Source organism: Uloborus diversus, chromosome 6, assembly GCF_026930045.1.
Source record: "Uloborus diversus isolate 005 chromosome 6, Udiv.v.3.1, whole genome shotgun sequence".
Taxonomy (NCBI): domain Eukaryota; kingdom Metazoa; phylum Arthropoda; class Arachnida; order Araneae; family Uloboridae; genus Uloborus; species Uloborus diversus.
In genome coordinates, this window is record NC_072736.1 from 96,599,645 (window position 1) to 96,624,288 (window position 24,644).

The following is a 24,644-nucleotide window of genomic DNA, read 5'->3' on the forward strand; positions in this document are numbered from 1 at the left end:
ACCCTCCCCTCCGGCACTGGTTCGAGAAAGGGAAAAAATTGATTTACTAAGCTGTAGTACATCATCGATTGAGTACGAAAAGAAACCTTGTTCACTTAAATGTAAGGAAAAGGACGGTTAAAACGTGGTTTTAGTTTTTCTTGATTTCACAGAAATGTCGCAGATTTACGTTCCAGTGACAACACGAAATTTGAACAGAGAAAGAAATAATAATCTTCTGAATAAAACATGACACCGAAATGTGAAATAAAGCTATATTGTTACAACATGCTTTTTTTCTGTCACAGATAATTTTCTCATGTCACAGTGTAAGAAATCACAAAAACACAAATGTGCATTTTAACAGTTCTGTTCTTGGTATGAATATCTACAAAGTGTCTTTTCATACTAATCGATGATGTTATACAACTTTGCTAATCTTTTTTTATCTCAATCTGTTTTCAAGATAGAAGTTTTAATTCTGCAATTTTACACCAGTTGACGCCATATGGGGTTTTATTCAGTTTGCTTGATCACCTTACCCTATCCCTGGACCCCTATTTTATGATTATAGCAGCAGCTGTACCAAAGTTAAGAGAGTGGGATTGCACTTTAGGCTGCACCCCGTATATTAGATGTTTCATATAAATTTTCACAGAGTAAAACTACTCATTCATATTGCAAAATATCACTTGAAGGGTTTTCAGGAAAACATTTCCTGTTCCTAAAATGTTTGTACATTGTTGATCAAGTTCATTATTATTTAAATATGGGAAAAAATAATCTTGCGAACGGTAAATCAACATTGGTTATGATTTGTGTGTCTGTACAAATACTTGCTGTTTTAACATTTTTATTTGTTTTAACTAAATGTTGAAGTCCTGTCAGCCATTTTTCGTTGTGTTTGGATGCATTCTATTTTATATTAACACACATCTTTATAAATATTATACTGTCAAGAATTCTGGCACCATGTCACGGGTGGCCTGTGGAAGGTGATCTAAAGAAGATGACTTGTTTGAGGTATGTTTATGCTGGGATGGTTGTAGTTTTTCTTCCTGTTCTATATTTGTGTGTTAAATACTAATTTGTTGTTGTTGAAGTAAAATCTAGTTCCTAACTTTGAAAAGAATTCTAAAAAACTTGGAAGTAGCTTCGTTCAAAATATTTAACTTTTAAATTACTGAAGATATTAAATGTAATTTTTTTTCCTACATTGATCTAGAAGCATCTTATATGTTTAAATGTATGTTTGTTGGTAGTGAAAGGCTATCCTACATTAAGTTTAAAATTAAGTATATCTGGTGATTAAAATAAAAAAAAAAAGGAAGAAAGAAAGAAAAAAGGCTGAAAACATTATTTATAAAGGATCAATTCCACATAGCATTTAATTTAACGTAACTTAAATATGAAATATACTATTGTAAGACTCTTAGAATTAGTATAATTATTTTAACGTCTTCTCAAATTATGATCTTTTTTGCATGACCATGTTGTTAGTTATTTTATTAAAATAAACCCCTTATTTGTTTTTCTCTTTTTCTTCATCATAAATGAAAATAAAATAGACATGTCTAGAAGGACTAGATCGGAAATTAAAATATTTTTAGTGCATCTATGTTTAAGTTTTTAAAACAAAAATTTAAACCTTCTCTTCTTGATCTGATCAATTTTTAATTTATAAATGAACAGAACTGAGAAAATACTCTTCATGACTTTCAAGGCTTTGAATCCTCAAAAAGCATCGACAAAGTAAGTATGTGAATTCCTGTGCTCTGTAAAAACAAAACAAGTTTTAAGTTCCCATCTACTTATTTTGCAACACCTAATATGTCAGAGAACAGGTTTTTTCAGTGAAATTTAAAATTCTGTAAAGCTTTGCATTAGAGTCATATTTGAAAACAACAGCATAAAAGCACTCTTCCAACAAAATAAAAAAAATTTGCTCTTGAAAAATCAAATACTTTTGAATTTTTCATATTTTAAACCTTTATTCATCTATAAAAAAATGTATGATTTCGAGTTCGCCTATTTTTTTTATATCTTAATAAGTTTATAATAGGTCCAGTTTGGTAGGTTGGAGTTGAGTAAATTATATGTTTTAGTGAATTGAAAATAAATGAAAGTCCCTTTTGGGTGATGAAATTTAGTGAAAAGACCCATTTTTTAAAACTAAATTTTACCCTTATTTTTTTAAATTATGAAATGCCTTATGAATTTTAATTTTCAGTTCACAGTTTTCAGACCTAATCAAGACCTCTTAAGTGTGGTCCTGTTGACTCACTCTTTAAATGGATTGTTATCTGGAAAAGTGTGCTGTTTGTAGTTTTATAGTGTATAACACAGTGGATTTTATTTAGTGCAAGTGTAAATCCCCTTTGAATGACATCAGTTATAATAATACTTTTTTTTTAATGCTTTTATTTATAAGTAGTATATATCTATGATTTTCTTTTTCTGGTTTGCCGAGAATGATGAAAAACGTTTTTGGAAATACTTGTTCATGATTACTTATATTGCATCCAAAAACAATGCTTCATCTATATACATGAAATAGGGCAGTAATTTACTGAATACTTCATCTATATGTTTCTATGATGTATTCAAGTTTATGTAGACTAATTTTCAAAGCAGTTTGGTTTGCACAGTACACCCAATTTGAAACTTTTTATATTCAAATTTTAGCTGTAGAACTAAATTCATGTTTAGGATTGATATTCAAAGAGAAAAGAAGGTAGTTTTTTAAGTATAAGTATTGGATTTTTTAAAAAAAAAACATTTATTATTTTCATCATTAAAAAATTTATTTTTAAAAAATAAATTTTTTTCTCCTTCTTAACTGATGCAAATACGAACAACTTGATAATTTTTAAGTATTTTGTGATGTTCAATGTGACTCAAAAGTCTTAAATACAGTGTGTATTCATTTGGTTGTAAAAATAGTAAATTTATACTGATGCTGTTCATGAGGAAGCAGATGCTGAAGCTGAAACAAATCCAAGAATCATTCATTTTCGCAACGTGCATAATATTCAGCTCATTGTGCTAGTATATGTGAGGAATCAAAATAGTAAATTTATACTGATGCTGTTCATGAGGAAGCAGATGCTGAAGCTGAAACAAATCCAAGAATCATTCATTTTCGCAACGTGCATAATATTCAGCTCATTGTGCTAGTATATGTGAGGAATCAAAATAATAATTACATTGATTAACTGAATACTAACCCGAAGGGAAAAACCTAAGTTAAATTATATCTGATGAATTTTTATGAATATATTAAGGTTCCTTTTATGAAACCTATGTAGTGCATAATAATCAAGTAGTTTTTCTTTCAGGTTTGTGCAATAACTTGTGTGATCACATCGGAAAACTTCAAATAAAATCAACTTAGAAACTTAAGCATCATTCAAAACAAATACCACTTTATTAAAAAAAAATAATTTGTTTATATAATATAGAATGCATTAATGTATTAACTGTTGCATTGCTTAAAGTGTATTTTGCCAGTAAATTTTCATTTTTATCAATGCATTTAAAGTATATTCATACTAAGTATTTAAATTTCTGTTTTTCAGTTTTTTTTTCATTGCAAAGTTTTATCATTCAAAAAACATAATTTCGGGAAAAAGGCACACATATTTTCAGTAGATTTTTGCATGATATCTTCTGCAGCCTGTTAATATTGGGTTATTAATAATTGTTATATTCATGGATATAATTATTTTTTATTACAACTTTTTTGTTCTACTGAGAAAACAGTTACAGGAACACAAGTTCTGGCTTCCAAATCCTGAGTAACAAATTGAATATGATGTATTTAAAATTGTTTATTTTTCAGGGCTCTGTTGGATCGAATTCCAAAACTTCTACAACTGCACCCACCTATGGTCATGGTGTTATTCCAGGTATTGCTAGGTTCGATTCTAGCCGCAGCAGCAGCAGTGAAGGTGATTTGGCCTATCCTAGCGATTCCAATTCCCAGCGTCGTATTTTTCGAAAAAGAGGGTCATCGACTGGAAGTGAAGAGAATTTGCCAGAAGGTGTGTGTTACTCCCCAAGTCTTCAGAAGTCCTTGCCTCGTGAGAGGCCTCCTCCTTCCATCTATGATGATGATGCTCAAAGTGGAAGCCCTGGTGGGAATTATGAGCATAAGAACTTGGCATTTATACCCTCCTTTCACAATGAATTTGGCACTACAGCTGCTAACAATAAAGAGACTAGTCCACTACACAGTGCAGCTCTTGGCACAAAAGATAAAATGTATGAGAGAGACATTATCCATTCAGATGAGATGAAACATGATGCTTTAAGAACTGATGGTTTGAGTAAAAATTTTCCTGCTAATGCATCAAGAATATCAGTTGAAAGAAGGAAATCAGAAAAAAGTAGGAGTAGGAGTCCATCCAGCAGCCATTATCGAAGTCCTTCTAGGAGTCAGAGTAGATGTAAAGAACCTCGAGCAGGAAGTCCTCACAAAGAGGGACACTTTAGTTCTACTCGACGTCTGGAAAGTGGCAGCAGAGATAGGTATGCATGGGAATTTTTTCATGTTTATTTGAATTTTTGCCACTTCTTTAAGAAAGTTTTGTATTTGTTATGTCTTTTTCAAAGATATTGTAAAAAAAAAAATACTGATTTGAAGATTGATCAGTAATAATACTAGTAATCAAACTTGGATTATTGCAGGGCCCAATACAGGCTGATTTTGCTACCGTTTTTCGGTACCTTCACAAAAATCTCGTTTTGAAATCGGTACTTTCACAAAAATCAAATCAGTAGCTTCACAAAAACATCGAAAATTTCACAAAAATTAGCATTTTAAAATATAAAATTTGTTTCTCTGTTTAAAACAAAATTTACTCACAAAATAAAATTCTAAGCAGGTTTATATGAACAATCGCTTAAATAGAAACCTTTTTGTAGTATTTTAACTAATTTTTAGCTGTTTCACGCCAAAGTGTATTTATGCAATACTATCGCAATCTTTCAACATCGGTTTTGGGAAACCGTTTTTCTCATAATTTCCTATATTGTACGCAGTACATAGCTCATTAAGCTGAAATGACTATGGTATTTTTCATACTTCTTAGGTGTTTAGCTCCCCCCCCCCCCCCTCCCGAAAAAACAAAATCTGTTAAAAATAATACTAGATGACATTTACACTTTTCGAACTCAAATTTCACTTGTTCTACTTCTCTTTTACAAAAATTAGGATGCCTCTAAAAGTTCACAAAAACAACGCTGATAAAAAAAACTAAATAGCTAAAAACTAAACAAAAATAGAATGATGCAATACTTTCACAAAAATAGGTAGCGAGAAAAATATCCTGGATTGGCCCCTAATTATTGATTGACTTAAGTTGCCTCTGTATCTGTTGGTTGCATTCTTTATGACTGCCCATTAAACATCTTTGATCCGTAAAGTCTAGTCTGTGCCTACATTTCACACAAGTAAAAGATTTTTCCTTGTCCAAGTTGTAGATTCCAGTAAATTTACACCTGAAAATATATTATTAATGGAAAACTTTAGTAAAATACTGCAGTCAAATTTTTTATTCTTGAAAATCGTATGCAATTGTTTTCTTCCTAACAATTTTCTTCTTCAGAAGTAGCGAAAAAGAAATATACTTCCTTATTTTTTGTATTCTAAATGCTCCCCTCCTCATATGTCCCGAAAAAGCTCAAAAATTACTTGACAAACCCTGTATTAAATAAAAATTCTATTGCACAATTATTTTTGCTTGATGTCAGTGAATTTAATTCGTGTAATTTAAATGTTTTGTTTGGTTTTAGGAGTAGACCTATGAGAGGAAGGCGAAGTCGCAGCCCTGTTTCACGTCCAAGAAGTCGAAGTAGAGATTCTCATAGAAGAAGTCGAAGCAAAGATTCTCGCAAGAGAAGTCGAAGCAGAGATTCCCACCGAAGAAGCCGGAGTAGGGACTCTCACAAAAGGAGTCGAAGCAGAGATGCACGCAAAAGAAGTCGTAGCAGAGAAACTCGTCGAAGAAGTCGGAGCAAGGATACTCGTAGAAGTCGTAGCAGAGATACACGCAGAAGTCGGAGCCGAGATCCTCACAAAAGAAGTCGTAGCAGAGATTCCCGAAAGAGGCGTAGTAGGAGTCGTAGTTATGAACGCCGACGCCGCTATAGAAGCCCCAGCCGTGATAGATATCGCAGACGCCGTCACTCTCGTAGCCGAAGTCGCTCTCGGGACAGATCAAAAGGTCGATCAGGTGATTTTTTTTTTTTTTCAAAAAATTGTTAATTGTAAATTATTCCACTTTTTTTTCATGGTGTTTAGAATAAGTGTTAAAACTTTTATTAAAGATCCTGTAAAATAATACAAATTTTCGAAAGATAAAATTCTTGTATAATCTTAAACAAATCTATAAAGAAGTTGCACTTGCAGTAGAATGTCAAAATCCGAACTAATAGGGCCATAGGTAGTTAGGTAGTTAAGATTTTCGGAAAAAAAAACCAAAAGAAAAAAGTTTAGGAAATAATGTCATTTAAAAATAGTTACAGAATATGAATGTACATAAAACAGTATGGTTCCACTGCAACACGTAATTACATTTTTAAACAAAAATTAACTCATTGACTGCCACTAGCAAAAAGGGCTGCCACTGGCGACTACAAAAGTGACTATTTGAAAGAGTTGATGACTATGATGACTTAGCCTAAATTAAGACAAAAACGACTATTTTGTAAAAAAAAAGATACTATTTCAGCCTTATAGCGAATAAAATGTAAAAAATATGATGGATGTAAAAATGGAAAAGTAAAAAAAAACTTCAGCTTCAAGTATTATTGGCCAAACTTTTTAAATTTCCAACTCACTGAGGTCTGCCAAATAACGCGAGAAGTCACCAAATGGACTAGTGGCGGCCTTATTTTTCTTGCAAAAAATAAGTATAACAGCTTTTTTTTTGCATTTTTTTCTCCTGGCGCCATCAGGCACTAAATGTATATTTCTCGCTTGCAAGAATAACAATAATAACCTCGTGAAGGCGAATATTAGTTTTGGTTTTGCGATTGGTGATTACAACCTTGTACTTTCTGATATGCAGGGGCAGTTATAGGAGAGCGTTTTGAGGAGTAGGAAGTAGTTACGATTTTACAATGAAATGCACATAACTTCATTTCAAAAGATGTTGATTGAATGGCAAAGGCTACTTCTGTAAGTATTTTATGTCACTTTCGATCATTAACTTCTCGTAAAACCTGCCATTTTTCTCTGCATTTTTTTGTGATTTAAAAGCCTATTTTATTATTATTTTTTTATTATGCATTATCCCCTGCTATTTTTTGGGATATAAATAATTACCGCTTGTTATCAACACTTATTTATGAAAAAACTAATTTGTGTCATATTTGTAGGTACATTTACAAACTATAGAGAAAGAAAAGTTTAGGGGGATGATTTGTTATATTTTTTCACCTACATGCCTATGAACATACACCATTCAGTCTTTTTTTTCTTCATTATTTTCATTTTACTGTAAATGGAACTAAAAACCTTAATGTGTAAATGTAAGTTGATTAGTAATTGAATTTAAAAAATGTTAAGTTTTTTTTTTTCTTTTTAATTTAAAAGCCTGTTGTACTTTAAAAAAATGTGTGTTAGCATTGGTTTGAAACAGAAAAGTTAAACTGCAGATATGGTAGACAGAAAGTGGTGTAACATTTGGATGCAACAAATAGTAATTTGGCTGAATACCGAATGTGGCCACAGTTAAGGCCGAATATTCGGCTATTCAGCCGCCGAATAGTTTCCTTGTTTTTGTTCAAAAACAAAGCACAGGTTGCATTTCAAGCACATTTCTGTGCATTAAATATCTTAAAATACTATATCACAATATAAAAAATGTCTTGGAGCAAATTAATTATTCTTTGAAAGCATTAGCATTAACTTAAAAAATATTCGGCCGAATAATTCTAAGAGAAGGGAGAAACACATTTTTTTGGAACACTTTCTAAAGATAAGAGCTTTCTTAGCTTTTGAAACAGCAATATCTTTCTACTAGAAACATTATTTCACTATGCTTCTCAAATAAATAAGGGGGGGGGGGGAGGACTAAAGAAACCTGAATTGTGGTAAAGTTTTCTGCTCTCTGATGCTCATTTCTTAATCATTAATATATTTTTTTGACTTCTAATTAAAACTATTTAATTTTCTTTTATACTGGCAATCTAAAAAACATAAGAATCTAATCAAATAAGCTTTTTTTTTTAACTCTCTTTCATAAGCACTTCCTTTTTCAACATTCTTCTTTCACTTTCAAAATCTGGTCTTTTGACACCCTACCAACACTTGTTCTGTATCCTTTCCCCCTTAACCCCTTTCAGCTAATGAACTGATTCTAACTGATAAGAGTTATAATTAGCAAGAAGCAGTAGCTCTGTGCAAATCCAGGTTTTGGTTTAATCTGGTATCTCATTTTTTTTTTTACTTCACAATACCTGTTCTTTCAACCCCCTCAACAGTTGTTCTGTCACTACCCTAACCCTTTTCAAAAGAGTGGACTAGTTCTAATTGATAAGAGTCAGTAATATTCGTTGCTCTATGCAAGTATTTTATTCTGTTCTGAGTTCAAAGAAAGCAAAATGGATTTTTCTGTCAATGAAAGAAGTATAGTTTGGAGTATTTTTGAACCCATACTAAATGATTGCACAAAAGCAAGATGTAAATTGTGCAAAAAAATTCTGTCAAGAGGAGGAGTTGGGGAAAAAAAAGCAGCTACAAGTTCACTGATAAGCCATTTGGCTAAAAAACATCCAGAAGAATATCATGAAAAAAGTAAAAGCAAAACTTGTGATGCAATTACAGATGTAAATACACCAGCGACACCCAGTACAAGTCAAGGTGTAAAAAGGAAGCAAGACACATTAGATTCAATTTTTTGAGAAATAAATTTGGGACATTAATGACAACCAATCAGTCGAACTGCATACTTCAATTGTGGAAATGATAGCACGCGACAATCAACCATTTAGTTTTGTCGCAGATGAAAGCTTCATTAATTTAATGAAAAAAGCTCAGCCAACAGCCACACTATAAAATTCCCAGTCGGAAATATTTCAAAGAGAAAGTTATTCCTTCTCTTTATGAAGATTGCAAAACAAAAGTCACAACATTGATATTAGATGCAGAATTCATGTCACTAACATTGGATATTTGGACTAGTTTTATCAGCAATCAAAGTTTTATGAGCTTTACTGCCCACTGGATATCAAAGGATTTCATTTATCATCACGCTGCACTGGAAGCTAAGCATTTTCCGGAAAGCCATCTGTGATATGTTCAAAACAGCGACAAAATCTGAATGACAAAATCTACATAGTATTACGCAATGAAAGATCAAATAGTATAAAAGGAGCATGTATTTCGAATTTGAAAAGTGAATCCTGATTTCTACACTCCTTGCATTTGACTGTGTGCGATGGCTTAACATCACAAAGATCAATAAGCGATTTAATTGCTCAAGAAAAAAGATTGTTACACATTTCAGTCATTCTTTGCTAGCATGCTCGAGATTGAGAAGCATTCAATCAAATGAGTTGAAAGTTCCTGAGAAAAAACTAATACAAATTGTGCCTACTGGATGGAACAGCACATATTACATGCTGGAAAGATTACTGGAACAAAAAAATGCCGTTTCTCTATATGCTTCTAAATTTGGGGATATAAACAACTTAAGTTTAAATCAGTGGACAATTTTGGAAAAGGTGCTCCATCTTCTGAAACCATTTAAAGAAATAACAAAGCAAATTTCCCAATCAAAATCATTCATTTCTGAAGTCATCCCAATAACTTACAACATTAAAATTATATTTGGATAAATCAAGTGACTTTTCTGGAGTTGGTACAATAAAGGATACTCTTAGCCAAAGTTTAGAGAAGAGATTTTCATCAATTCAAAACAATGAACACTACTGCATTGCTACAGTTTTAGATCCCAGATTTAAGTTAATTTTTTTCAACAAAAGTCAAGCAAAAGACACTGAAGTTAAGTCAAAACTTATAGCTATTCGGCACTAAACCAGCTGAATTACCAGAGAAAAATATTTCAAGTTCATTCATTCCATCATCTCAAGCACAAACTTCTTTGTGGGCGTGTTTCAATGAAATTGCAATCCAGCCACTAAGTGAAGCACTGGAAGAAACCTCCACTCAAAATGAAATTGACCAATATCTTTCCCAGCCACTATTGCAAAGAATCGATTGTCTCTTAAAATGGTGGGCGCAAAACACTGAAGCTTTTCTTAATCTATCTCAGCTGATCAGGAAATACCTTTCAGCACCAGGGAGCACTGTTAATAGTGAACGATTGTTCTCAGAAGCTGGGAACAGTTATGAAAAAAAAAGAAAATAGACTTTCCACTAAAATGCTGAAAAATTATTGTTCTTACATCATAATTTGCATGTGTACAAAAAGAAGTAACTGTTTTATGATAACAGATGATGAAATTATGATATATTCCTGTGGTGAATTTTAAAATAAAAAGTTATTGTGTGCTTGCATTGGCATCGTGTTTGGGGTGTGATATCCAAACACAGAGACACGTAAAGAAATGATCTAATGATGAAGTTCCCCAAAGGGTTTTCTTTGGAAGGGAACCAAGTTTTGTCTTCAAATTCATGAGATAATAAGACAACGTAATAAAGTAACTGTAATGATACTCATTTGCAAAACTTATCTGTACTGAAGACATCTACACCATTCATGGGGAGGAAAATGTTACTACAAATCAAGAGAACTCCAGACCACTGTAAGACATTTTCATTTCTACTCCAATAATTCCTCTTCATTGGAAGCTATGACAGAAAACAAAACAAGACAGTATCGGTTCGCACAAAACATACACAATTTATATGATTCTGCAAGTATCAATAATCAAAGAGTTGTATAGTGGTATTTCACATACATTGTATGTGTAACCCAGGCACTGGGTGTGGTAATCATTTTCTGTCATTCACTTATGTGTAGGAATCATAGATGATATTTCTAGAAATGACACCAAGATTTCGTATGTAGAAAATGAAACTTGCCAATTTTATTTTCACGTTTTTCTCCAAAAACAAAAGTTTTAAGTGGCATTCATTTAAAAGATAATACACAACAATTCTGTTTTTTTTCCTCTTTGTCTTTCCACAACAATTTCTTCTGCTGGTCGAGCGAAAACAACATTTAACTAAAATAAAAAAAAACAAACCACTATAAATCAGGGATATTAATTTCAAGTATGTTATCATATCCAAACAGTCATACAGGTGCCCATGTATAAACAGAAACTGCCTAAAGATCAAATATTTCCTTTAAGAAATGACAATGATATAAATTGCTGACTTGAAAAAAGAATTCTTTCGCAAAACCTAACTATTGGTGAATGGTGGCAATAACCCCAAAATTACTTTTGCAAACATTGACAATACCCCAGAATAATGAAATGCATTGGGTTAGACACCATCAACTGGTGTGAAACCGAAAAGGCGGAACATATTCGTTCCGAAAGCCATATTTTCCTATCCCTGTGATTTTCTTCACTTTTTATATCATAGCCATTAATGGGAAAAATTAATAAAAGGATCGATACAATTTAAGAACAAACTTGGGTGATGCTCCATCTTGAGAAGGCACAGATCCCTTTCTTTTTCGCTGCAAAGTCCGCGCAATCACGATTTGGCTTGAAACCGCCATCCACTCCACACGTCATTTCTACGTTCAACCACTTTCACAGCCCTGTAGCATTTTTGTATCCTCACTGTTGCCAATCACTAAAACTTCCATCAAAACAAGAAAGAAACACTATTGACATTCAACCAAACAGAACTCGCTACGCAACCGCCGATCCTTTGTTGGACACCTAGCAACAGCCAAACTGAAATCGTACTTCAACCTATGACGTCATACCTAGACGAGGGCCAAGAAATCAAAACTTGCACTCAGGCAGTTAACCAATTCGTCTCTTTTTCATTCTTCGGGAGACAGGAAACACAGCTGTTTCTTACACAAAGCAAACATTGCAGCGCAGAATGAAAGATGGTTTTGAAATGGAAGATAATCAAAAGTGTATGATGCGGGAATCACCACAATTCCCCAAAATTAATTTTTTCAAGTTTCAATTAATTTTTTCCATATTTCTTTTTTCAAAGTAGTTGTGTAACATTTACATTTATCATTTTAACCACTTCTCTAGTTTTGTGTCCTTTCAATTAATTTTAAAGAAGCCAATTTACACTAATGGTTATTAATGACTTCCAATAAAACTTAATGCCAAGAAGGGCAGTTTTCATTTTTTTTTTTTTTTTTTTTTTTTTTTTTTTGTTTAGTGCGAAAAATGCCATTTTTAAGTGGTTAGAATTACTTGCACTTCTAGATTATTTTTATTTCTCTCTCTGCCTTTCTGATAAAAATATTGATGCATTTTGAGGTTTCGTAAAGTTTGACTGTTAATTTCAATTTTATGATACAGAATATTTTAGTGCAGTATTTTTAAATTTTTATTTTCTTTTGTTCTAAAACATCTAGAGAAAACAGTTCCACTTTTGTAATCATGAATTTTTTTATTTAGCTGTGTCCTTGTTGTAGCAATTTGAAATTTAATTTTTCATATGATGTTTCTGAATCAGTGTACTTCTCTGTTTTTGTATTGATATTTCCCCAAAATATGTCTGCCAAAATTTCTGAACCCTTTAGTTAATTATATTTTAAAACTTGATAAGCCTTATTTCCTTTATTTTGTAAATATCACATTCACAATTGACTGTTACACTTATTTTTGATCCCTTGATTTAAAGTTTTGTTTTATTTTAAAAATCATGATTTTGTGCCTCTATAACACAATGCAAGGTTTGAATAGCTGAAATGCTTCTTTTTCCCTTGTGAAAGCTTTACAAAAATGTTCATTTGGTTAAAACAATTTAAACTAATTTTTAAGCAATCATATCATATTTTAACTTAAAACAGAACTTCTTTATCTTTGAAAACAAAAACTTCATGATTGCAGTGTATGGATTATGCATATGCAATATTTACTGCTAATGAACAAATTGCTCTGTTATTTAAAATGGCAATTTATTATTTACAATTTCTTTTTTTCTTATACCTACTTTATTACTTAAAAATAGCATTTGCACACTGTATATATATTTTGAATGTTTTAGTTTAATTAGCATATAAAAGTAGGGTAAAAGACTTTTTTAATTTTTATGTATGAAGTATTAAGTGTAGCTATATAATATAAAGTACTAGTAGTTTTAGACTGCAGGTCCCTTTTTTCCCTTGCGGCAAATTAAAAATCTGATTGGATCCTGATACATATCATGCAACTGCAGACATTACAAAGGAATTTTTTGAAAGTGTTGTAGAAGGAAGCTTAATAGTTATGTCTGGACAAAACTTTGTATTTTAAAGTATAAGAAAAATTAAAGTTTTTTGAGTCTTTTTATTTAAGTTATTCTTAAAGTATGGTTTACGACTGTATTATAATTACTTTCATAAGGCAAAATAAGTATCAATCCTTCCTAATATGTCAAGGAAAAACTATTTTGTATGGTTTTTTCGGGAGTAATTTTATACAGATATCTCTTAGTAACCATTCAATAATGTACACCATTAAAAATGACAATGCCCTGGATAATGAACCTGACAATGTGTTATAGGGTGACTTCATTAAAAATATTCAATAAACATGATGAATACAAATTTAAAGATGTAAAACTTTCAACGCAAAGTGACAAACAAGCTTTTTTTTTTTCAATTATTCAACAAAGACCGAATAGTAAGCTAGGTATTCGGCCTCGGCCGAATATTCATTGCATCGCTAGTGTAACAGACTATTGGGTTATCGATCATACCCTATAGTGAAAATTGGGCAATATTTTGCTTTGTTTAATGGGTATACAGAATAGTAGGGATGATAAGTTACTATATTTAAGACAGAAAAGTGGCTGTTTCATACTTGAAAGAAGGAATTTTTTTAAATTTTAATTTATTTTTAACTTTTATGTTTTGAGACATTTTAAAAAAGTAATTATAACTGTATTGTCATTGTTTTAAAAATAACTCTTAATATTTGCATACCTTTCACACAGGGGCGGCATTTCACCATTTCATTTGGGGGGTCGAGTTTCTTAAATATGTATAACCCCAAAGCGAAACCAAACACACATCAGCTAACAAGAAGTTGTCATAAAATCGGTTTAGTATAAATAATATTAGTGTTTAGAAACAATTAAAATTTTGATTCATTGACTAAAAAACTATCATACAAAACATCTCGCTACTAAAGTTTTTATACCTTTTGGAAAAATTATAATGCATGATTTTTGGGATTCGGAAGAGCAGGGAATCGTGTTACTATTCTATCAGTGCCCAATGTCATGCTGTTTTGCCAGTTCAGCTAAATGGAAAAGGTATTCCCCCCTCCCCCCTTTATGCTTCGAAAATATTTCTCTAACCTCCTGAGACATAAAAAAAATCTCTCTACTAGCTGAGCTGATTGTAATAGTTAAAAAATAATTGAAGTCGCGCAAAGTTATGGATGAAAACACTTTTTATATTTTACTCTTCAAAATCACCCAGGCTACTTCAAAAACTGTGAGGGGCTTAAACTTTTCATCATTAAATAATCTAGTCATGTCGGTGCTCTCAGCTTCAATGAGATATCATCTGTCTCTAACTCTGTTATTCACTATTCCAGACTAATGAGTCCATAACAAGGACGAAACTGCAGTCTCTGGATGTGAAAACCTTTCTGTCGGTAGATTGCTTGTAATTTTTCTTGCCTCATGCTAAAAATTTTACTCACAGTTGAAACATTTTGTTTTCAAAATCCAATCCAAATAACCAATCCCAGCCAACCATACAGAAAAATAATTATCATCAAATCTTGTGTTAATTTCATTCGAAACTGAATCTATTACTTCATACAAATTATTCAAAAATCAATGTTTGACTTCACATCATCATGTGGATTTTTGTCACTTTTTTTTTTTTGCGCCTCTTTAAAATTGACTCGGAGGAAGAGTGTTTTTTGAAAAATTTCACGATTGATTGAAATATACATCTGTAAAAAATCTATTTTCAGTTTCAACTGTAGATTGAACTGTGGTAGTATGGTGCACAGATCAATTGTAGATTAAACAGTGGTTTGAATAGTCGAGTAGCGGATAGGGCTCGACCGATGGCATTTTTTGGCCGATGGGCCGATGCCGATTGTTGGCCGATTGTTCAAAGATGGCCGATGGCCGATTGTTTCCCTCAAATGGCCGATTGCCGATGGCCGATGCCGTTGGCCGATGGCAAAAAAAAAAAGTTAAAAAAAAATAATTTGAATTCTGATATTTTTAATTATGTTTTTCGCAATCACCAGTTGCGACAGGACCCTACTCATTGGAGTTATTGTTTCTAGAAACTGCTCCTGTCCCCCAAACCTGCCATTCTCCTGGGCGGTTACGTGTGTATAGTTGTGTGTGTGTAGGCGCGCATGTATGTAAAGGCTTATGTGTGCGTTGACCTGTGCATGCACGTAGGCGTGTGTGTTTCTCTGCGTGTGTAAGTTCTTGTGCATGTGTAGACTTGTGTGTGCATAGACTTGTGTATGCACATAAGCGTGTGTGTGTGTGTATGAGCGTGTGTAGGACATGGACGCCACCGACCAGGAGAAGCGGATTTCGGGGGACATTGCTCAGGATCAGATGAGTCGCGCCTGCGGAGGACGGTGGGCGGGAGTGCTGCAGAGTCGGGGGGAGGGAATAAAATCAGCGTAACGTCAAGGACAGTCAAATGAGAACAATAAGCAATCGTGATTGCTGAAAAAAAATCTAACAGAAATAAATTTATAAGTTTGTCAGGGATTTAAAGGATTATTGTGTCAGGCTAGGAATAGGTCGGCACGACATACGTGACCTAGAAGGTGCGTACGTGACAGGGCGAAGGGGCTACGAGACCCAAAACTGCATACGTGCGTCCCCTAGCCCTCCGTGTTGACCGAAGGTCAGGCACCACCTATAAATAGAACCCACCGGAGAGAAGGGGGAGAAGACCGAAGAGAGAACGACACAGTTGCGGTCGCGGACGCTGCCGGTTTTTCTACGGGACCAAGCGAGGTCCGAACTGAACTTTAGGAGCGGGAGAGTTGGGCCCGTGATCGTGAAAGAGAACTGTAGAGACGGGAGAGATTGTGCCCGTCGTAAAGGTGGACTGTTACGAACGGGAGAGTAGTGCCCGGTCCCCAAGGTGGATTTACAAAAACCGTGAAAGACTGAGCACCGTATATGGTATCAACGTGTACATATGTGAATAGTTGTTGTGTACGTAGATATAACTAAATAAATCGATATTTAACCCAGAATCTGTGTGCCGTGGAACCTAACTCATTGATTCAATTCACTTTACTTCCTTTCTACGAATAATGAATTGTAATCACAAAAAAAAATCAGATTTCGACCTAAATTTCTATTTTATGAGTACATTCATATGTACCTAAAAAAATATTACCCTGAATTGTTCACATTACCGAAGTACATCTATCTACAAAATGGTCATCTTAAACGACTATGTACTTCTGCCAACGTTCGTATAACTTTTAGAAGGACTCCTGGAAGAAATTTATCGCAACCTCCTGTAAGGCCTCTAGCGCTGCTGCTTTAATTTCATCGTGGGGAAGAAGGCGACTTTCATGTTGAGGATGCACGGTTCGATTGGTCAATACTCTGATATGACAAACAAATAACCTAACGTTTCGTCAAACTTAGCTCCGTGTGACTTTTACCTGTTCCCAGCAAAAAAAAAAATCAATGACGCCGCTTTCTTCTGCATCACAGAACTTAGCAAAAATGGCTTCCAGGAGTGTTTCCAAAAGTTATATGAACACTGACAAAAGACGTACATATTCCCTCAAGGTGACCTTTTGAAGGTGGATGTGCTTCGGTAATGTGAACTATTCTGGGTAAGATATTATACAGCTTGTCCCCCGAACTTTTGGATCGTAATACGTACAATCTGTATAGGGTGTAGTTATGCTTCTCCTTTTTTGACTGCTGTACGATGGAAAACAAAGAACAAGAGAGAGAAAAAAAGAAGAAAAACAAAGAGACTGTTTGATAACCAATTGATTTGTTTTTGTTTTTTTTTTTAAATTGAACATATATATTGAACACTAAGATTTCATTAATATTGTAATAATGTATGGATTTAAGTACATTAAACATAGTTAAAAAACATTAAATTATGTTGTTTAATCATTCAAAAAAAATTAAGAATAAAACTATGAAACCGTTAACAAATTACACAATTAAAGTGGAAAGATTGCACGTAGACTTTTTTTAGTCATCAAATTAAACAAAAAAGGTAACAGATAAATTACAATGTTAAATCATAATAGGAATATTTTTATACTTATTTAAAATTTATGAATAGAAAAGTTTGCATTTTTTATAAAAGCAAAACAGTGACATAAATTATGCGGAAAAAAGAAATAGTCATGAAAAGAGCGAGGTTCTTAAAACGCAGCTACAATAAACAAACTCAATATTTACACCAAGTTAATAACTGAATACATATACTACTTGATCTGATGTTTGCACACGTAATATTGAACAAATTGATTGTTTAATCTTTCATGAAGCACTACAAACAAGTTCAAATTAAACTTTTCAAAGTAACAATAATTTTCTGAAATTTAAAAAATTGTATAATAGAAAATCCTTGAAACTTTTCTATAACATATTATTAAAAATATGATGAAAACGAAAATAACTCATTCATTGATTTTATATAAATACATAAAAATAGTTACTTACAACAGAAAAAAAATCGATCGCTATTATTGATGCAAAGAAGATGGCGCATTGCGAAATATAGGTAAAACAAGTATAAGAAATACGCAAAATGACATTTCTCGACCAAAATAAATAATCGCTAATTATTTAAGAAATACTTGAAACGACGAGGGTGGGTTAGGAGGGTCACCCTCTGATTTTGGAGTAACTCACAACATTAAACTTCGGTCACAAGTTCGGCCTCATTTTTTTAGTACAGAAACGCTACCACCAACGCTTCGAGAGATTCTGAATCTACTTCAGCACTATCGAAGAAAAAATTCAAAACTCCCTTTGACTTCCGAATTGCGTCATTCAAAGCGTCTTCAATCAATTTCTTACATTAATGCTCTAAATTCTTCCTAAACAATAGATAAAGCTTGAAAAAAATCTCTAATTTTATGAATAGTGTTAGTTTTAAGCAACTAAGAAGTACAACTAGAGTTTAATTTCAGAAATTGAGGGAGCGGGATGAGGGGCACGCAAGCGTTCTCGGAAATACAAAAAATAGTCGTAAAAAATAGAGTTCAAAATTATCATAAACATTGAGCTGAAAAACCCTTTTAAAACTTGCACCCGAGTTTGTTTTGACGTGCAGTGGCGAATTTTAAACATAGCAAATGTTGCAATTGCGCGAGAAGCCCCATAACCATAGGAGCACCGTAAGAGTTACAAAAACGCTTATGATAAATGTTTCACAACTTCTGTGATAGAGAAATAGGGCCTCAAAATGCATTTCGACGGGCCCCAAACTTTTAATTCAGCCGAAGCGATACAGAAAAGAATGCATTACTGTGATTCATATTACAAATATTGAAAAATTAAAAATTACCGTCGGTTCAACGGGAATTTAACAAATGAAACAGAACCGGTTTCGCCATCCCAAATTTTTTTTCCATAATCTCGAATTCGGCAATATATCACCAAATGATCGTCAGTCTGAGACGCTATATTAGTTTTCGATTGAAATAAGTAATAAATAGCCACAAAAGATGAGTAAATAGGCTTTTAAGAACACCCGATCGAAAACAAAAAAGGGAAGTGCACAACTGGAACGTACGCACCCCCCACATGCAAAATTTTAGCCTTCTACAGCTTACCATTTTTGGGTTATGACTTATGAGAGATACACACGTACATCCAGCCGCAAAAAACAACGCAATAATTAACTTGTTTGGTACCTGAATGCAGTATTAAAAACTCTTTCAGGTGTGACTAAATAAGAAATTCATATTGAAATTTAAGTAAACAACTTTATATGAAAACAATAACTCCCTTTACTTTGTATTAAAAAGTAAAACAACAAAGGTCCTTTTTTTTTTCAAAAACATCGGCCAATTCCATCGGCTTTTCGATGTATTTTAAGGCCGATGGGCCGATGTTTCCTGCAAGTTAGCATCGGCGGCCGATGTCGATGCCGATGGCAAAATTGTTGAACCATCGGCGCCGATGCATCGGTCGAGTCCTAGTAGCGGATTGAAGATATAGATTTTGATAGAGTAAAGCATTTTTCAAAAACCTTTTCCCGATGCAAACAAATTGCATAAAAATTCAAACGAAGTCATACATGCTAAAGGGCATGAGCTTTTTCACCATTGAAAGAATCGTTTTACAATAATTCTTCCAGTCGTCAAATCACTGCTTTGCAGTTATAGAGAAATGTTTTTATCGTTTTAACTCTTGAAGATTATCTTGTGTCACTCCGCGATTGCATAATTATAGAACTCCATAAAAGGTATTTGGTTGATATGTCTTTTTTTATTCAATAATCACATGCATTTTTAAGAAGTTTCTATGAAAGCATTATAATGTATTGAGCAGCTGAAACGCGTTTCTAGCAGAAGAAAGCGATGAACACTCATTAAATAAATATACACTTAAGAAATGAGCGTAAATGTGAATGTAAAATATCAAGGCTCGAATTTCTTGTGAAAACCATGCTGCCACACCACTTTTCACGAGCCTCTCATATTGGACATACCATCGTTACACTGGGCAGGCACAAGTGTGAAATACTTAGCCTATATGAGGCAATGTCTTCTTTAGTTAAAATTAACCATGGTTCTCTATCAGTTTTCTATGTTCTGAAAAAGCCGAAAATATTTCATGAATTTCTAAGTCATCATCTAAATAACGAAAAACACTTTCTAGTCTGAGAATGTGTCGAGTTTCATCAAATAGTTGCTGAGAACCAGCGAGATTTCCTTTAATGAACATTGATTTCTGACTTACATAAATTGAATTCACCCATTTTCTATCATTCTGCTCAAAAAATTTGGGGGTGCGACCGCCCCCTCTTGACCCTCCTTTTTGCCGCCCCTGCTTTCACATTATCATTTAAATAAGATTAGTACAAACCACATGAGCATCATTTGTGTACAACTGGAGAGAGAGCTCCACTTGTCCAAGTGATCCCATTTACATACCATGTAGGTGAGGTATGTCTATTTCTCAAATCCAAAACCCCTAATGTATTTGTGCAACATAAAACATGTTTTCTGCTCTTCTTGTTAGCATGAATTTCACAGGACCATAATTATTTCCTTTTTGCCTGATTACATTATTTTATTTGATAAATTATTAAGTTGTATTGTTCACTGATTATTAATTCATGGGACCAAACAAGTATGTTAAACCATATCTCGCGTATTAAAACCAGATTGTAAAAGATTTTACCCGTTTGTTTAATTAAAAATTTTATGATGTTGTGGTGTATCTAATTGATTTCTGAACAACTGTTAATTCATATTTATAGGTTCCAGCCATAGAAAACCGGGTTCACTTCCTCTTTCATCTTCTGGAGGAACTATGACTCCCCAGATGGCACTGCAGCAAACAATGGCAGCCATGAGTGCTAAAGCTCAAGCAATGACTGGCATAGCACTGCCAAAATATTATAACCCTGCTGCTGTTAATCCTCTTAAATATGCAGAGCAAGTGCAGAAACGGAAATTACTTTGGCAGACTAAAGATAAAGTAGAGGTTTGTAATCTTGCTTATAAAATTTCTAAACACTTGAATTCGTATTACTGTGTGAACTAAATTCCTTAAGCATACCTGCTAACTCTGCTAGTTTTTCCAGTAGTTTCCTGGATTTTGAACATTTTTCCCAGTCTACCGATTTTTTATTAAAAACCTATTGGATTTTTCAAACCTTTGGGAAATCCTTTATTTGGGGAATTTTGGAACAGAAAAAAAAAAACCCTGTAAAATTGTTTGTATGAATGTCCACCCGTATGTGCTCCATGGTTTGAAAGCTACTTGCTAAAATTCAAACTTAACACTTAACAACATTAAAATCTAGCAACATTATAAATGCTTATTTTAATTTCGACCAAAAATAAGTTTTAACTGTGTACTAAACATTAGTTTAACTTTTATTCTTCCATTTCATGTTTCAATTATTTTATGCGTATATGAAGTAAATATCTTCCAAATGAATTGAAAGGGAAAGTTTTCCTTGGAAGCATGGTCGCATCCAAAGGAGCACAGCTCCTTTCCAAGGAAAAAAAATAGATTATGTTCCCTAAAAAGTTTGTCCTTGTAATTTTGTCCAGTTTTAACAATGACATTTTTTTATTAATCACAGCAAAACATTGATATTTCGTATTTTCAAACGTTCTTCAAAAAATACAATGATTTCTAGCATAAAAAGGCATTTTGTATATAAATTTTACTGAATTATTTCAAAATTTTTTTTTTCTGTGCAATTTTCTGTTGTCCTTATAATTCTGACCACCACTGTACATCGAAGGATGCCACCAACTGGGTGACGATATTTGCTGCATGCCTAGTAATTTTTTTTTCAGCAGTCTACGATGCAGATTAAAAAAATCAGAAATAGTCAAGGCAGCCAGCATTGAACTTGATATGACACTTATTATGAATCATCCCAAAGGAATGCATGATGATAAATGCTAAATTTGAAATTAGGAGTCAAATGTTGGCTAAAAGCTTAAATAAAATGGAAAACTAAGAAGCAGTTAGTAGCTTCCAGAGCAAGTTTTAGACCTCTCAGCCACAGAGGACCCATGCATATATTTTGGCTTACTTTTTACCTATTTCTTTCTGCTCCATTTTGATCATATGTTTCTACTTGAAAATTCAGCAGATTCACACAGAAAGCAAAAAAAAAAAAAAAATCAAATCTTTCCAAGTCAAAAATAGGCTGTTTGCAAACCTCCTTGAGAATCTGATGGATGTTGCAGCATCACACTGTTTCTGCTGTGAGCAGTAGATTAGAATACTGCAGTTTTGCCTTATTGGAGATCCTCAGTCTGGAATCGCCATAACCAAGCTGGGGGCAGATGTCCTCTCATTAAAGCTGAGATTACCTTCACACTATTATAAGATAAGATAAGATGAGATAAGATAAAATTTATTAACAAACAAAATACACATACATAACAGTAAGCAAAATTAAAAAAGTAAAGTTAAAAAAATTACAAATTATAAAACATAAATTACAAACTTCATAACAAAACATTAAGAAAATCTTGACTATAGTTCAACACGAGTTAGTATTAAATTTAACACTAAAGAGCGCCAAAGGCACTGTCCGCAGTGTTTTTTAATTGATTTAGTATGGAGTACAAACACAAATATGTATTAACAGAAATATTTACAAATTAATTTTACACAAGTAGTAAAAATTTTACACAGAACAATTATTGGACTGTTTGACTCCAGAGAAAAAAAAACACAATAACTCGCAATCTCTTAAGAATGTTGTGGCTTATCTTGTAAAGTAAAAAGTGATAAGTTGCGAGGTGCCACCTCAAGCCAGGGCTTGGGGTGGCACCTTGCAAAGGCTTATTTATGGCTATCTCAGACTGCTGATCCCGAATCAGAACTGCAGTATCTGGATGACCTAATCTAGCATGAGTATATGCTTATACGTTGACTTTGAGTAGTAACTGACAGTTTATTGCTCAAGCTTTTACCTTGAGCCACACAATGGTTTGAACTCTCGCTGGTGTGCTAGTTTAATTTTTGCTACCAGTGTGAAGGTAAAAGGCTTCAGTGAGAGGGCATCTGCCTCCAGCTTGGGTGTGGCTAACCCTGACTAATGATTCCCATAATGATTCCCAATAAGGATAGTCTGTCTCAGGCATGAGGAGGTAACTTACAGCTTATTAGGTAAACTGGTCTGTCCATATTAATTTAATATTTAACATGTCTTAATGAATAGTTTTTTTATTGTTTTAAAGCCCATTATGTTTTATGAAAATACTTCAAAGAGTGTTAATAATTTTTTTTTTTCTTTTAGGAGCAGCCAAAAAACTCCGTTTGGGACAAACTTAAATTTGCCCAAGATCAAGATGGAAAAATGACAGCTAAATTTCGGAAGCTGATGGGTATCAAGTCCGAAGGGAGTGAACCTAAAGCGGAAGAGGAAAAGGAATCTGTATTGAAAAAACAAGAGGAATTATTTAGAGATCTGGATCAACAGTATGAGATGGCTCGCATGACAACACATACTCAGCGAGGTGTAGGTCTCGGATATTCAGCTCAACCATTGTATCCACCAGTTCCAAAATGATTTCATTTGTGTTGTGATACCATATCATATTACTAAAACCTATGTTTCATTTACTCATGCCATCCCCATCATTCTATCATTTATTCCAGGATTATGCGTAGGCTGCATATTACTCTGAAATTTCAATCACAAAAAACATTAAAACATATTTCTAATATAGGTTTTTTTTCTTCATTTTTTTTTTCAGTGTTAAATATTCATTTCATTGCTTTCTTCTTTTTTTGAAAACATTAGTTTATCTGAGTAAAAATGTTAGATTTTTTTCATAACGTTTCATACTTTTATTTGTTAAACTAATACATTTTGAAAGTGTACAGTAGCGATTCTCAACTGGCGAACTGGAAGCGGAGAATTTTGTGATTAACTTCCAAAAATGTCTTATTATTCTCAAATGCTTACTTACCAATAATTATTACATTTATTAGCTATGTACAATCTTTTCATTAAATGTTTTGTGACAGATTTTTAACGTCAAGTAAAGTTGTATTTTTATATATATTTATTATAATTTTATTTATTTTGTAAAAAAGAACAACCCCTCTGCGACCTGCTAACTTTTTTCACAATAGTCTGCAAGTCAAAAGTTTTTATTCTTTTCTTTTTTTTTGTGACAAAAAGAATTAAAAAATTGCAGAAAAAAGAATAATGCTCTGCAAGACATTTTTTTTTTGTACAAAAAATTAAAATGAAAATTCACTGGTTCAGGTTTTTTTTTAAAAGGTTTTGCCGTTCTGCGGGTCAAAAAGGGTTGAGAAACGCTGGCGTACAGACTTTTGATTTCATGTTTTTTCCCCTCCTAATTAACATGCTCTTTTATAAAATAAATTGTGCAACTAAGTTTGTACTCCTCATTACAGCTGAAAACATCAGTAGTACTTAATTGCCTACTCATCATAATTTAAGAATGCTGTATCAAGTTTTGTTGAATATTCTTGATGAAGTTAAAATGAATGTAAACCACCTCACTACCAGTGGTATTGTAATGAAATAATGCAATTATAGTCATTGTTATGTGATAAATAAAGTTCGTTATGATTAGTTGGACTAGAACTGCTCATTTTTAAATTCCACGTGTTAGATTTAGGATAATTGTTATTTTATATAATATATTGTTATTTGGTTTGAAAACTGAAACTAATTTATTTAGTTATTAGGTAATAGTTTATCTTAAAGGATACATTTGTTCTAATGTCAACAAAAAGCATTTTGTTACTTGGAAATACCGTTGAAGTTTGTTAATACGAAATCATGGCTAAAACGAACATTTTGTTAAATAAGGTTTTTTTTACTATT

The 24,644-nt window shown here is 33.0% G+C and overlaps 1 protein-coding gene across 2 annotated transcripts in view; it reads left to right on the forward strand.

Annotated features, from left to right (window-relative positions):
* Window positions 1–24,383, forward strand: part of LOC129224051 (arginine/serine-rich coiled-coil protein 2-like) — a 34,623-nt gene extending 10,240 nt beyond the window's left edge. Inside the window, exons 4-7 of one of the 2 annotated variants that reach the window (XM_054858450.1) lie at window positions 3,821–4,509; window positions 5,776–6,215; window positions 20,565–20,791; window positions 23,079–24,383. In XM_054858450.1, coding sequence (XP_054714425.1) covers window positions 3,821–4,509; window positions 5,776–6,215; window positions 20,565–20,791; window positions 23,079–23,351 — 1,629 coding nt within the window. In that variant the 3' untranslated portion in view covers window positions 23,352–24,383. The remainder of the gene's footprint in view (window positions 1–3,820; window positions 4,510–5,775; window positions 6,216–20,564; window positions 20,792–23,078) is intronic. The other variant, XM_054858451.1, reaches the window with a different exon arrangement.
* The last annotated feature ends 261 nt before the right edge of the window (window positions 24,384–24,644 follow it).